This window comes from Anser cygnoides, chromosome 9 (genome assembly GCF_040182565.1).
Source record: "Anser cygnoides isolate HZ-2024a breed goose chromosome 9, Taihu_goose_T2T_genome, whole genome shotgun sequence".
NCBI classification, from domain to species: domain Eukaryota; kingdom Metazoa; phylum Chordata; class Aves; order Anseriformes; family Anatidae; genus Anser; species Anser cygnoides.
This window is the reverse complement of record NC_089881.1, coordinates 16,588,701-16,602,652: the sequence shown is the minus strand read 5'-3', so window position 1 is coordinate 16,602,652 and position 13,952 is coordinate 16,588,701. Positions and strand designations below refer to the sequence as shown.

Genomic DNA, 13,952 nt, shown 5'->3' with positions numbered 1-13,952 from the left:
TAGCTGTGCCAAGCTAAAGGCTTCATCTGCGAGTTCTGCCAGAATGAAGACGACATCATCTTCCCCTTCGAGCTCAACAAGTGCAGGACGTGTGAAGGTGAGGTACTGGGGAGAAATGGGGAGGGGATTGCAGTGTCCTTCTGGACAAGCCTGGAGGACGTGGAGAGCCTGGGTCAGCCTCTGCTAGCTCTCAGCCACGCTCGCTCTCTCCCTGCAGAGTGCAAAGCCTGCTACCACAAGTCCTGCTTCAAGTCCACCCACTGTCCCCGCTGTGAGCGACTCCAAGCCCGGCGGGAGCTGCTGGCCAAGCAGAGCATGGAGTCCTACGTCTCGGACTACGAAGATGAGTTGGAGCAGCAGGAGGCAGCAGCAACCACATGAGTGTACTGCAGCAGAGGAGCAGGTAGCGGGTTTATTTATACCTGTGGCCTTCATCACCAGAGACTGAGCCAAGCGGACTTGTGATGAGGAGGAGCGCTGGGACACTTGTCATGCTGGGTGCTTGGAGCACTGGCTCGAAGGGAGCTGTTTTCCCCTGTGCAGCAGTGCTGGGGAATGAACATTTTCCGTCTTCTAAGTCTGCTCCAGGTACCAGTTGCCCCCCTGATGCCTTGGCTTGGGGAAAGGCAGCCAGCCCTGTCTGTCCTGCAGGCTGAACACGGACCTTTACCAGGCAGTCGCTCACGTGCCGGGCTGCTGCCTTCCCCTTTGGGAACTGCTGGGCCAGGCAGGGCTGCATGGCCTGTCCCCATCTCCTCCTCCCTGGGAGGCTCCCCAGTGGGGTCAGCACTTTCTGCTCAGCAGCTGGAAGCCCTGGCCATGTCCCCTCCTGGGAGGCAGGAATCAGCTCTCCGAGTCTTCCCAGGCTTGTCTTGCTGCTGCTGCGTGTGTTTGTGGAGGGAGGGTAGGGGTTTGGGGCTGAACGGTACAGTTAGCAGCTCCCTTTTTCACATGTGGACTGGAACCATTGCCACAGACCCATTTCTCTTCCTCCAGGATCAGAACAGAGGAGGTAGCAATGGTAAAAATGTGGTGTCTGCCCCCCTTGCCCCCGCAGAGGCAGCACCCAGGGGGCAGCCAGGAGGTGCAGCCACCCGAGGGGACCCACGCTGCTGGGCATCACATGGGAGATCTTGTGGCAGGAGAGCACAGCAAGAGAGGCTTTGAACCTTGCTTCTCCCTCATGCTGCCGGTCTGTTCTTGGGGATGTCTCCTCCTTTACGGGTGACGTGGGACCTCACTGTGGCAGTGTCACCCTGGGATGCGTGTGAAGGCTCTTAGCTCAGCCCTCCGGGTGCCTCCCCCCAGCCTCTGCCACACGTTGTTCTTTTAGGTTGGGCTTTTGGCTTTTTTAATTGGCTGGATTTGGTTTTATTTTTTTTTTTAACGCTGTTGTTTGTATTTTTAACTGTTTGCTCCCCACCCCTCAAGAAGGTACTGCTGGAAATGCTCCTACGTGGGGGCATATAAGACCTCCAGAGCTTCCCTGCTCCTGGTACCTCACCCCTGACCGGGGCTGGCAGCTGCCAGGTGTCCCCTCTCCCCTCAGACCTGCTCCCCTTGGGAGAGGGGTCACTGAGCCAGGCAGAGCCTCCAGGGAGAAGCTGGACAGGTTGCTCTCAAGCGGGGGTGCACTTTTTGGGAGAGGGATTGGCACTGGGGGTGCTGCAGGGTGCCGCTGCAGCCAGGGGATGCTTTGTCCCCCAGTACGGGCAGTGTCCAGCACCAAGGTAGCACTGGGGGGCCGGAGCCCACCCAGCCTGGCAGTCAGGTGGTGGGAGGGATGAAGGGTGTTGAGGGACAGGGGACAGCCAGCAGCTTTCAGCCTGCCTTGAGGCTGGGATGTCACCGCTCGTGGGCTGCCCCTGATGGCAGGGTCAGAAGGGAGCGGCTGGGACCAGGAGAGGGGGCTGCAGGGTGGCTCCAAGCCTCACTGCTGGAGACAACATCTCTTCCATGCCAGTGCCCTAACAAAACCAGGGCTGGCTACTTACCAGCTCTAGCAGTCCTGGCCTGGGACAGGTAGTTAGTTCCCCTCCTTCTCCCTTGGGTTTTTGCCTCCTCCTGTCTTTATCCTCATTTTCCCCAGGGGAGCAGCTGCTCTCCTGCTTGTTCCACAACTGGCACGAGCTCTACAAGCCTTGAAGCTGCCAGCAGCTGGGCCACCTTGCAAGCAGAGAGCATTGCCACAATCCTTCCCTCTTGTCCCCATGCTACCATCCGGCTCGGCAGGTCTGGAGCTGGTCTCCCCCCTCCTAGGAGCTGGCTAAGAGCAGCACACCTTCACCCACACGGTTTTGTTTGAAGCACTTTAATGTCGTGGGCCACTGGCTGAGTGACTGCCCACGTCCAGTTCTAGAAGCACTGAGTATCTTTAGAGACGAGCGAATGGATTTTGGTTTATTTGTGTTTTTCCCCCCCTCCCTCTGGATGCAATGGGAACCCAAAACCCGGCGGAGGTCTCTGGGCAAGGTGACGCACAACACTAACACTGCTGCCACGTCTGAAGGGAGAGCCAGGGGCTGCCCTGGCATTTAACTGGAGCCCTCCCCATGGGCCTATTGCACAGCAGAGCAGTGAAACGCCGTCCCTAATAAACTAAGTTAAACTAACTGTGGTTGTGTTCTGAGCTGTTCTTTCCTGAGGCTGAGCCCCCTGCCAGCAGCAGGGCTCATGCATTGACCCACAAACACTGGGGATACAAACTGTAAACCTTACACCAAAAGGCCGGGGGCTAACTGTTCGAGGGTGCTTGGGCAAGCCTAGCACCACGCTGGCTTTGCACCAAGTTGCTCTGCAGGAGGCATGGCATGAGGAGCCTGGTTCTGGGGACCTTTCCCCCGAAAAAAAAAAAAGCTAAGCTGTGGGTAGCAGCTGCACAGACTCTGGCTTATCCTGAGCACAGTGGTTGTAGAAAAAGCTTTCTGGCTGAGGATTGCACCTTGCTGCCTGTGGCAAGCCCCGCACAGCTGCCCCAGCTCTAGCTGTGGGTGAGAGAAAGCAGAAACCTGCAAAACCCTGGGGCTTGCCACTGGTAGGAGCCCTCCAGCTGCACCCAGGGCTATCCTGGGTTAGGTGTGAGCCAGCACCACAGCAAAGGCACATCCACCCTGCGCAGGGAGGAGCACAACCCATCTCACCCCTTGCATCCCGGGCACCGCTGCACAAATCAGTCAGTGGGCGAGCTCTCGGCGGGCGTAGCGGCGCTCGAACTGCTCCACATCGAACTTGCGCTTGCAGCCGGCGTAGTTCATGTAGCGGATCTTCCCGAAGACGTCCCGCTCCTTCCAGCCCTGGTCGTGTATGCCGCAGATGGACCAGAGGCAGCCTGTTGGACACGGAGGTGGACATCAGCTCTGCCCCGTGCTTGTGGGCATCTGGGGGCCAGTAAGCAGCCGGGACGGGGTGCCGAGGAAGATGGAAAGGCTGAGAGCCCTGTCCCCCGTCCCCATGCTGCGGCCATCAGGGATGGGACCCCCACCCCATAACCCCTCCCGCAACGTGCCTACATAGCCGTTGGGGTCTCTCCCGTCCAGCTCGTAGCGGTCGTTGAGGTAGATGGCAAAGCGCAGGGCCTCCTCGGGGGAGCGGGTCCACTCCAGGATCTTCTTGGCCCAGTACATCCGCAGGAAGCCGTGCATCTTGCCCTCCCGAACCATCTGCAGCTGTGGGGAAGGGGATAGCCACAGGGGTCAGCTTGGGAAAGCCTGTGCCTCTTCCAGCCCTTCCCAGCCCCCATTCACCCCACGGCACGGCCGCAGCCCGCTCGGCGTGGCTGGAGGTCCCAGGGGAGGCAGCGGGGCCTTTGGGGTCCCTGACCTGGGCAGCATTCCAGAGCGGGTCGTGCGTGGTGGCCTGCTCCAGTTGCTGCAGCTCGTAGAGAAAAGGCCTCTTGTCTTTGGCGTGGAGCTTCAGGGTGGTCTGCGCCCAGTCGTAGGCACCTGTGGGAGATGAGGAGCAACGCTGAGCGACCTGCTCGATGGGCAAGGGGGGAACCAACCATCGGAGACCTCAGCCCTGCAGGCAGCCTCCCAAGGGGCATTATGCCTCCTGCCCTATGTCCAGAAGACACTGATGGCACATTAATGCCCCCATGGTCCCTTCCTTAACAAAAACAGGGGCTTGCCAAGTTGAGGTGACCACAGTTGGGCACTAATCTGACCCCCCAGAGTTGCCCACCCGCCCCTGGGTGCCACCTTGCAGGCTGTCGTAGTTCTCGTTGTAGTAGCAGAAGTTATCGGCCAGCTCCCGCCGCACCACGGCCTCCTCCACGAATGCGTCCACCGACTCCTTGTGTGCGCGCCGGTGTTTCTGCACCTCCAGGATGGCTCGCTGGGTGGACACCTGGCCTGGGGACACGGGGAAGGTGTGGGTCAGGTCACCCATCAGGTCACCCGTCTGCGCCACCGCGCGCGGCAGGATGGCCGGGGCGCTCACCGAAGTGGAACCAGGGTGACAGGTTGCTGAGAGCCGCCTTGTTGGGGTCGTTCCGCTGGGAGCCGAAGGACTTGAGCCGCTCGGTGATGAAGGACTGCAGCACGGCCAGCCCCGCAGAGGTGCCGGGGGTCGCCCACTCCACCTCCGCCACCGAGCGGTCCACCTGCAGGCTGGAGTAGCAGGCGTCCCACGCGATGGGCTGCGAGCAACCAAGCAATGTGAGTGCATTTGTTGTGCTAGAGCTGAGCCCCAGCAGCAGATGCTCTCCAGCCAGGGCTGCCCTGAGTCTTATTTATGTCCCCCGTGTGCCTGCTTAGGGCCATCCCCAGCCTGCAAGCCCCCAGCTCATGCCAGCTACAAACCGGCCCTGCACGGCTGAGATCTGCTCGGTATCTGGAAGAATGGGGTGGGAACCTCCCTTCCCCGGGGTCTCCCCATCTCCCACTGCCCGTGGCCAGGTCATTGTCCCCGCTCCCAGGATCACAGAGCGGCTGTGAAGCTATCCGGGGCTGGGTGCGGAGGGGTGGCTCCCGGTACCTCCGCGGGGCAGGACGGGGGATGCGGGTGCCGAATGACGGGAGGGAACTCGGTGAGGAACTCCGGGAGCTGGCTGTGGATCTTGCCCCGGATGGTCCTGGCGCTGTACTCCTGCTTGGGGGAGGTGACCCAGCAGGGCACGATGTTGTGGGCGTCCACCTGGGAAGCAAAGCCACGGAGAAGGACGTGAGCAAACGAGAAGAAAACAGTCCTGATGGCACGACCCACACCGCACCCAGGACAACGTCCTCACCCTCCCTGCTTGGGCCACTCCAATGCGCCTCCACAGCCGGCCCAAGCAGGAGAACGTTTGTTTCTTCCCTATCTCACCAGCCTGGGTTTTCCCCCCCCTCTCCCAGATCACCGAGACCCACCTGCACAAAGGGCACATCCTCGGGCAACCGCTCCCTGACGTCCTCCACCCACTGCCTGGGGACACGCAGGGGACAGAAGTCTGTCACCAGCCCCCCCACGCCTTGCTGCGCCACGAAGGGGGGCAGCACGTCCTTGGCGTAGCCCAGCAGCAAGTGGAAGGGGATGTTCAGCTCCGTGCACTCCTGCAATGAGACGAGAGGGCTGAGGGACAGTCCTGGTGGCTCCGTGTCCCCCCCTGACCCCCCGCGTGTCCCCGTACCTTGCTGACCTCCTGCAGCCCCTTCAGCATGAAGCCGTAGTGGCGGATGGTGGCACCGAGGAATTTGGGCACCAGGCAGAAGCAGACGCGCAGGGGCAGCTCCTGCTTGAGGGCCAGGCGCTGGGCGTAGAGGAAAGCCCAGTTATCTGGGGGAGAAAGCACAGGGGCTGCGTCGGGGGATGCGCTGCGAGGGGAAGGAGCCGGGGGCTGCGCAGGAGGAGCCCCCCAAACGCCCCCCAGCTCCAGGGAAAGGTGGAGGCCGGGGGGGTCGGCTCCTTACCTTGCACCCTCTGGTCCCGGGACATCCAGTAGAGGATGCATTTGGCTTCCTCCCTCAGCTCGGGGCCCCGGGAGACCAGCCGGACCCGCTTCTTGTTGTACCTGAACTCCCGCACCGACGGGGCCGCCGCCCGCCGGGCCTCCCGCAGCGCTGCCTCCAGCCTCCCCGCGGCCTCTTCCTCCTCCTCCTCCTCCTCCTCTTCCTCCTCCCTCCTCTTCGCAGCCTCCCCACCCCCGGAGGCTTTCCTCTTCCCGCTGCCCCGCGGCATCCTCGGCTCGGGACGGCCCCGGGACCCCGGCCCGACGGCTGCCAGCAGCGGCGGGGACCCCCGGAGCCTCCCCCACGTGGCGGCGGGCGTTATACAACACGGGGCGGGGCCAAGATAAAAGGGGCGGGGCTTGAGGACGAGGGGCGGAGCCTCCTGGCCGTGCACCACCCGCGGGCTGCTGTCCCAGCCCCTACATCCAGCCTGGTCCCCCCCCCAGGGGGTCCCCGCTGGCACCGACCCCCCCATGCCCAGCACGGCCCCAGGGGTGATGGGGGTCCCGCTGCCCCCCCCCCCCCCCCCCCCCCCCCCCCCCCCCCCCGCAGGTACCACGCTGGGCACCCTGCCCATCCCTGGGAGTGGCCCCGTTGGGTGGAAACCCCCCCGCTCCCTGCCAGCACCTGGGCAATAAAAGCACCCACCTGGCCGCTCTGCCTCTGTCCTGCAAAGGGAGCGCGGACACCGCAGTGCCAGGGCTGCGGGGAGCGCTGGGAGCTGGGCCTGCCGGGGGGGCATCGCTCCCACCCTCCTGGACATGGCCAGGCACAGAGGAGGGCTGATCCTGCCCCTGCTGCTGCTCCTGCTGAGCCTCGCCGTGTCCGAGCTGGCGCTGGGTAAGGGCCGAGCGGGACGCATGGGGAGCATCGCTGCCAGGGCGCTGGGTGGCCCCGGGGCGGCTTCGCCCCCACGTCAAGTTTTATTTCGATTGCGTCTCACGTGCATCTCCGGCAGGCAGAGGAGGCCTCTGCTGTGCTGCAGCACAGAGTTCCGGGGCTGCGCCTTGCTGCGTGGGTCCCTGCAGGGGTTGTCACCTTCCCTGGGAGCTGTGCCTGCCCAGCAGGGGTGCTGGGCTGTTGTAGGACTGGGAAACTGCAAGCGTTTGCCCTGGGCACTATGCAGAGTTGATGTCCTGCAGAGCAAGGGAAGGAAATTCAGGGCTCACCAGCCTTATGGGCTCTTGCAAGCCCTGGGGAACAACCCCTGACCCCATCCCTCAACCCCTGCAGAGCACAGGGCCTACATGGGTTGCAGCACGTCTCGCCGCTCACCCCTGACACGCATGCAGGGATTTGCTCCTCTCTCCCTCCCTTCCTACGGGGCTGGCTTCCCCGCCACCACTATTTATGCATCGCGTTATCGGTTCCTGAAGATCTGCAGCAGAGAGTTTTGTGTAAACTGCCGAGGAGATTCCAGCCCGAGCGCGGTAACCGGTTCCTGCGCCGCTCTTCCCGTCAGACGGGTTTGTTTGACTTCCCCCGGGAGGGTGGCACGGGACTTATCGCTGGCGCCAGAAGGTGTTTCTGCCCAGAGGGCAGCCGTGCCCACGGCCGGTTCCTTGTTTGCCAGGCTGGGGCATTTGTTGTCCTTCCACACTGATGAGCGGGGTGCTGGGGCGTTTGTTGTCCCTGCACACCGACGAGCAGGGTGCTGCTGCTCAGGAGGAACGTGTGTTGGGCCCCTGCGGGACGGCAAATCCCCGCTGCTGACTCCATGGCCTAGGGTGCCTCCAGGGACTCGTGCTGGTGGTGGTGCTGGGCCATCCCCAGCACCATCGTGGTGCCAGCCTTTCATGCCTCCCTGTCCCACCTCTTTGCAGGGACCACATTCAGAAATGCTGCAGTGACCTCAGCTCTTTCCACTTCCTTGACACCCACAGATACCCCGACGCTGCTGTCCACCACCACCTCAACCGACACAGCCTCTATGCCTCCCTCCAGCCCTGAAACAGGAGCCTCCACCCCAGAGATGTCCAGCATGCCGATGGGTGCCTTCAGGAGCAGCGCTGTGCCGACCTGGGGCAGCAGCCTTGCAGCCCCCAGCAGCCCCCCATCGGAGGTGGGGGACAGTGTGGGGTCTCCTGCCAGCACCACGCTGCTCCCTTATGCCACCAGCACATGGCTGGGGCCCACCACCGCCGCCACCACACCCCCAAGCCCAACCTCCGCAGCCACGACACCCACCTGGTCTGAGGCGGCAGCTGGCACGTCAGTGGGGACCAGCATGTCCCCAGCTCCGAGCATCACCTCGGCAGGAGCTGCAAGCAGCACGCTGCCCCTGCTTCCCTCCGCATCTCTCCCCTCTACCTCAGTGGGCACCACACTTGGCGCAAGCGCCAGCAAAGGGCCGGCTGTAAGCACACCGCTCAGCACCACGGCCCCGGGGAGCAGCAGTCCCTCTCTTCCCACCACGCCAACCTCTACAACCCCGCCGGACGCCACGACCCCCTCCCGCCCCAGCACAGGGGTCCCCAGGAGCACCCCAACTCCCAGCCAGCCACCAGAGACCACCACCGGGACCGTGGGGACATCCCCGGACACCCCCCAGAGCCCTGGTGCCACCACAGGTGAGTGCAGGAGAAGGGCAGGGCCCCCCAGGGCCAGCAGCGCCTGGCTGCGGGCTTTATATAGGGCGGGGAGTGGGCGTGGCCATGAATGGGCGTGGCCATGAATGGGCGTGGCCATGAATGGGCGTGGCCATGAATGAGCGTGGCCACAATGGGCGTGGTTTGAATGGGCGGGCGATCGGGGGCGTGGCCCGCGGCAGGGCGGTGCCGGCTATGAATGGGCGGGCGGCGGTGGGCGTGGCCACAAAGGGGCGTGGCCCCGCGGTGGGCGTGGCGGTGGGCGTGGCCCCGCGGTGGCGCGCTCCCCGTGGCGCCCCGGGGGCTGCGCCCCGCCGCCGGAGCCCTGTCCCTTGGGCACCCCCGGTGCGCCCCGCCCCGGCACCCTTGGGTGCCTTCGTCCCGGCCGCGCGTGTGGCCGTGCCCGGTGCCTGTGGGCGCCTCCGAGCGGGCTCGATCCTGAGCCCGACAAGAAGGAAGCGGCTCCGCGCGGCTGCGACACGCTCTGGGGAAGTGATGCCTGCGCAGACGGCCCGGGAGACAAGTCCTTGGGCTGGAGCACGCCCTTCCTGAGCGCCGCCTGCTCTCTCAGCCGCTTACTCGTCCGCAGGCAGAGCGGGCTGCTGTCTCCCGGGGGCCTCGGTGCTGCTGGCACCAAGCATCACCGCTGTCTCGGGGCGCAAGGACGGCCCCAGGCAGCCCAGCTGCTTCCCCAGGCTTTTTCCCATCGGAGCCGTCCCCTCACCAGGCAGAGGACCTCTGCTGGGGGGGGCCGGTGGAGGTCTGCTGGGCATCGCACCCATCCCTGGGAGCATCAGGGCTGGGTGGAAACCCCTCCTTCCCTGCGAGCGCCCAGGGAATAAAAGCACCCACCTGGCCACTCTGCCTCTATCCGGCAAAGGGAGCGCGGACACCGCAGTGCCAGGGCTGCAGGGAGCGCTCGGAGCTGGGCCTGCCGGGGGGCATCAGCTCCTGCCCGCCTGGGCATGGCCGGGCACAGAGGAGGGCTGCTCCTGACCCTGCTGCTGCTGCTGAGCCTCGCCGTGTCCGAGCTGGCGCTGGGTAAGGGCCAAGGGGGATGCGCGGGGAGCATCGCTGCCGGGGTGCTGGGTGGCCCCGGGGTGGCTTTACCCACAGTGGGGGGCACGGGAGGTGACGCGCTGCGGGTGCTGCTTGCTGAGCGGCCCCTTCCCGACAGGAGAACGGGGCCGTGCTGTGCACCGTGTAAGCAACAAGCTTTATTTTATTTCTGCTGCCTCACATGCAAATTTCCTTTACCTCTTCCTGGGGGCTGCCTGGGGATGCGGCTGCCTGTTCTCGCCTCGGCGGGGTGAACGGGACGCAGAGGCGGACTTCCACCCTTGTGTGAGGACGGGGCCCTCGGGAGCAGACATCCATCTGGGCAGGGGCTGAGAGCAGACCTTTGCCCTTCATAGTATTATTATTTAACTTCTGGCAGGCTGCAGCAGCTCAGGGAGGAGGTGGCTGCCTGACTTGAATGCTACAGCGATCTCAGCTCTCTCTGCCTCCCTGAAACCCACAGAGACCACGGCGCTGCTGCCCACCACCGCCTCCACTGGCACGGCCTCCGCTCCTCCCTCCAGCCCTGAAACAGGAGCCTCCACTCCAGAGACACCCGGCACACCCCCGGGGAGCAGCAGTCCCTCTCTTCCCACCGCAGCCCCACACACAGCTGCATCAGCCGAGCCCTTGACAGCCCCTCAGGACACCACAGCCCCCTCCCACACCAGCACAGAGGTGTCCGGGAGCACCCCAACTCCCAGCCAGCTGCTGGGGACCACAGATGGGACCAGCCCTGGTACCTCCACCCTGGCCACGGGGACATCCCCGGACACCCAGGCGTCACCCCAGAGTCCCGGTGCCACCACGGGTGAGTGTGGCTGAGGGGTGAAGGATGGGTCCTCCCCAGGTTTAGGACCCCCTGGCTCTCCCTGCAGGCAGCACTAACGCCACGTTGCTTTGCCCAGGCACGGAGCCTTCCTCCCCTGCCACCGACTCAACCCAGAGCCCAAACAACACCTCCAGCACCTCCACGGCCCCGCCGACGGCGCAGCCCGCCTGCCCCGGCATCGGAAGCCCTGTCAGTAAGTGCCACCTCCTGGGACCCCAAACTCTTCTCTGACGTCTGGCTGGTAGGGCCACACGTGTCCCATGGGCATCACCACCCCCCCGGCATGGTGGTGGCCTTTTGGGGGGTGTCCTGCAGCCCCTCTTGCCGTGTTCTCAGCCTGGAGGTACCGGTGGTGGGTGGGATGCGTGGTTTGCTGTGCGCATGGAGGGTTGTTCTCCTGCTGGTGGCACAGAGCAGGGTGGCACAGACACCCCCTGTCCGTGCCTGAGGGTGGGTGGCACTCCTGACCCTGCACAGCTCTGGTCGTGGTGCTGGGGAGAGACCCCAGGCCCTGCCACGGCGCAGGGTGGAAGGGGAACAAGCAGAGCTGTGTGTCTTCTGCTCCCAGGGGAGTCCCACATCTTCCTGTCGATGCGCCTGGCCAGCTCCCTGGACGTCGGGAACACAAAGGTGCAGGACCTGATCGTGTCCGAGGTGAGGTGTGCCCGCAGCCCTTCCCAAGGGGGGGGTCTCTCCTTTGTCTGGGGTCCCTTCCTGGGTGGGGACAGGGGGCAGGAGACCCCCTCCGGCACCACCCGTAAATGCTGCGTGGTGTCACGGCCGTTCTTTGCCCCCAGCTCCAGCACAGGCTGCAGGTCAGGTTCCCGCACGCCAACTTCACGATGCAGTGGAGAGGGAAGAAACCCTGAGCGCTGCCCCTCGCCCGCCGAGGTCCTGCTGGGCAGGGACCTGAGCCAGCCCCCGGCCTCCTGCTCGCCGCTCCTCGTCCCCCACCGCTGTGTCCCTCGGGGGCGATCTGCACGGATCCTGCTGAACCCGGGTCCCCCGGGACCCCCCGGTGCCCGCCTGCACCCCTCTTGCCTGCCTCCCCGCTGCCTCTCTGCATCCCGCCCCACGCTGCAGCCCCCCAGCCACGCATGGCACTGAGGAAGACGAGGAAGGAGCCCCTGCAGCCCGTTGCCAGCCCCTGCGTGCTCTGAAATAAGCAGATTTCAGGACCTGGCTGGCTGCGGGGGCACAGCCGGGGGGCCCCACGTTGGTGCTCCCCCCCCGGCTGCTGGGGCAGCTGCGTGCACCGTGGGGCCATGGAAATCCCGTGGGCTGAAATCCTTCCCTGGTTTTTTTCCAGTCCCCGGCTAAGGAGACGGCCGCAGCGTCTACCCCCCTGCAGCAAAGTCATTTATTAACTGATTAATTAGCCAGATAAAATCAGGCCGAAGCAGTTATTACCCTAAGCAAGTCACCTCGCGGAGAGATTAAAAAGTGAAATAATTACCAAAATGGCTGTGTTGTTACTGGGGGGGGCGGTATTTTTGGCTGATCCCTTCCTGCAGCCCGTGTCCCACCGAGGGAGGGGGCGTTTGGGGCTGCAGACACCAAACCTGGGGACCGCTCCCAGGCACCTGAGCTGTCACCCAGCAGCCAGGCAGGACACAAAGGCACCTCGGAGCCACCCAGCTCACAGGGTCTGGGCAAAGGGGGGGAGGCTCGGCGGGGTCTGGAGCCCAAAGAGCTCACCAGGGTGACGCGATTTGGGCAGGATCTGTCCCCAGCCCGCTGCTGGCTCCTCTCATTCTGGTCTTTGTGAGTTGCAGGCCGGGCTGGGACAGGGAGGGTGCACGAACGGGGACATAAGAACACGTCCCGCTGTGGTCACATAGTGACCCTGCTGATGGTGACCCCAGTTCTGGGAGAGAGAGGACGGGAACTGCCTGGCCCTGAGGCTCTGGGCTGTGTCACCCGCAGACGTGTCACCTGCTGCCGGCCACCAGCCCCAGCTGGACGGGGTTATCCGCCTCCCGGACCTGCACCCGTTTCCCCATGGGGAAAGGCAGCGTGCAGGAGCACACCCAAATTCCCCAGAGAGCCGTTCCCCAGCCAGGATACTGCCTGGCTTTTTGGGGCTTTTTTTGTGCCATTAGCACAGTGGGGTGCAGAGAGGGGGGACCAGGGCAGAGCCCACTGGATGGGGTCCCCGCTCCCCACGCCTTGCGGGGCACTGGGGAAATCATCCTCGCGCTCTGCCCACGCCGTGGCGCCGGGCCAGGAGCCCTCCCACGCCGAGTCCCACCGGGCTGATCCTGCCGGCTGTTGAATCCATAACTTCAGACCCCGGGATGTGGCTCGGGGCCAAGGCCGGGAGACTGCAGCCAAAGTGCGTCACAAAGGGAGGAAAAGGTCCCCAAGTGCTGGGATGAAAAGGTGACCGGGGCACTTACCATCCCCGTCCGGCACAGCTGCCTTCCACCGCTGTCGTGGCAGGGGGAGGAGATGCTCCGGGCTGGCCGAGCCCCTCTGCCCTCATCCTGGGACGGAGAAGAGGGGACACGGCTGTGATGGGGGTGCTGGGGACCGATCCAGAGCTGGGGACGCTGAGCTGTGACAGGCTCCCAGCCCTCTCCAGCACAGCCAAATGCCCGTGCTCTGTGTGCCTGACATCCCCGACGGTGCTGCCTGGTGCCTTTCCCCCACAGCTGCTTTGTGGGGTCTGGGTACCGCTGCGGTCCTGAGCGCAGAAATTGCCCCGGGAAGCTGCACCCGTCCCCGAGCCCCCGCTCACAGCTGGGGGAAAGTGATGGGAGCCAGCTGTGCCCGTAGCACCAGTCCTGTGGTTCCCAGTCTGAATATTTCCCACCCTCCACTTCCCAACGTGGACATCTTTGGGGGTTTCTCCTCTGTGGTGTGGAGCCCTCCCCACGAGGACGGGGTTTTGCCACCATCAGCTCGCTGGGATGAGCTGAGCAGACTGAGCCAGGGATGTCACTCACAGTGAGGGGCTCTTCCAGCCCTTAAATCGTCTCCCACCCTCCTTGCTGTAACCCGCTCCCCTCCATCAGCATCATCCCTGGGAGCAGACCCCGCTCCCCGGCACCCAGGGGGACCCTCACCTCCGGAGGGTGGCATTATGGGGTGCGTGGCTGTGGTCACCAGCCCCTGGTGACCTAGGTGTCCCCTCCAGCGTCCCCCTCCCCTTCGTCCCTTCACTGCGCTGTGCCTGGCACACCAAGTGATCCAGAACCCGCGGGGTTGATGGATAACCCGGCCCCCCCCGAGCCCTCTCCAGATGCCCTTGCCGGCAGGAGATGCCGTAATCTCCGCGGGGCTGGAACAAGCAGCCCATTAATTCCAGGAAGGCCGATAAGGCGCTGCTGTGCCATGCTGCGCTGCGTGGTGCTGAGCCCCCTGGCGCTGGGGTTCCCAGCATTGCCCACCCCAGACTCACAATCCCGAGGCAGGGGGGTCCCATTCTCAGATCCAGCATCTCCCCGCCGTGGGCTTGGTGGGACCCTGCTAACCCTCAAAACCAGGCTCTGCCTGAGTTCTGTGCTCTCTGTCCCATTTCTTGGCTCCGGCGTCCATCCTGTG

The 13,952-nt window shown here is 64.4% G+C and overlaps 3 protein-coding genes across 9 annotated transcripts in view; 2 read left to right on the top strand and 1 right to left on the bottom strand.

Annotated features, from left to right (window-relative positions):
- RUBCN (rubicon autophagy regulator) overlaps positions 1–2,613 on the top strand; it is a 29,717-nt gene extending 27,104 nt beyond the window's left edge. For all 4 annotated transcript variants that reach the window (XM_048076816.2, XM_048076814.2, XM_048076815.2 and 1 more), the window contains 2 exons: positions 4–97; positions 218–2,613. In XM_048076816.2, coding sequence (XP_047932773.2) covers positions 4–97; positions 218–381 — 258 coding nt within the window. In that variant the 3' untranslated portion in view covers positions 382–2,613. The remainder of the gene's footprint in view (positions 1–3; positions 98–217) is intronic.
- Positions 2,614–2,824: 211 nt separating this feature from the next.
- On the bottom strand, positions 2,825–6,390 carry LOC106044787 (deoxyribodipyrimidine photo-lyase-like). Its single transcript, XM_048076843.2, has 9 exons — positions 5,889–6,390; positions 5,609–5,754; positions 5,349–5,531; positions 4,975–5,133; positions 4,438–4,636; positions 4,197–4,349; positions 3,820–3,941; positions 3,506–3,665; positions 2,825–3,328 (listed from the first exon to the last, which is right to left on the bottom strand). The coding sequence occupies exons 1-9, from the start codon at positions 6,154–6,156 to the stop codon at positions 3,174–3,176; spliced, it is 1,545 nt and encodes a 514-aa protein (XP_047932800.2). The 5' UTR covers positions 6,157–6,390; the 3' UTR covers positions 2,825–3,173.
- A 1,687-nt stretch (positions 6,391–8,077) lies between these two features.
- On the top strand, positions 8,078–11,867 carry LOC125184406 (mucin-7-like). Of its 4 annotated transcripts, none has more exons than XM_067002049.1 (5): positions 8,078–8,497; positions 10,038–10,385; positions 10,483–10,599; positions 10,975–11,060; positions 11,204–11,867. In XM_067002049.1, the coding sequence occupies exons 1-5, from the start codon at positions 8,155–8,157 to the stop codon at positions 11,273–11,275; spliced, it is 966 nt and encodes a 321-aa protein (XP_066858150.1). In that variant the 5' UTR covers positions 8,078–8,154; the 3' UTR covers positions 11,276–11,867. The 4 variants fall into 4 exon arrangements, with proteins under 4 accessions (XP_066858150.1, XP_066858149.1, XP_047932806.1 ...); XM_067002048.1 differs by having other exon boundaries at positions 9,954–10,385; XM_048076849.2 differs by lacking the exon at positions 8,078–8,497 and adding an exon at positions 8,768–9,556 and having other exon boundaries at positions 9,954–10,385.
- The last annotated feature ends 2,085 nt before the right edge of the window (positions 11,868–13,952 follow it).

What these genes read in the sequence shown, in the direction of transcription:
- LOC106044787 (XM_048076843.2), bottom strand. Translation starts at nt 6,156, where the DNA reads ATGCCGCGGGGCAGCGGGAAGAGGAAAGCCTCCGGGGGTGGGGAGGCT. An exon ending in GGCTGCAGGAGGTCAGCAAG is followed by an intron (nt 5,532 to 5,608) that starts GTACGGGGACAC and finishes GTCTCATTGCAG; the next exon opens with GAGTGCACGGAGCTGAACAT. An exon ending in CGCTCTGGAATGCTGCCCAG is followed by an intron (nt 3,666 to 3,819) that starts GTCAGGGACCCC and finishes CCTTCCCCACAG; the next exon opens with CTGCAGATGGTTCGGGAGGG.
- LOC125184406 (XM_067002048.1), top strand. Translation starts at nt 8,155, where the DNA reads ATGTCCCCAGCTCCGAGCATCACCTCGGCAGGAGCTGCAAGCAGCACG. An exon ending in CGGCATCGGAAGCCCTGTCA is followed by an intron (nt 10,600 to 10,974) that starts GTAAGTGCCACC and finishes TTCTGCTCCCAG; the next exon opens with GGGAGTCCCACATCTTCCTG. An exon ending in AGGACCTGATCGTGTCCGAG is followed by an intron (nt 11,061 to 11,203) that starts GTGAGGTGTGCC and finishes CTTTGCCCCCAG; the next exon opens with CTCCAGCACAGGCTGCAGGT.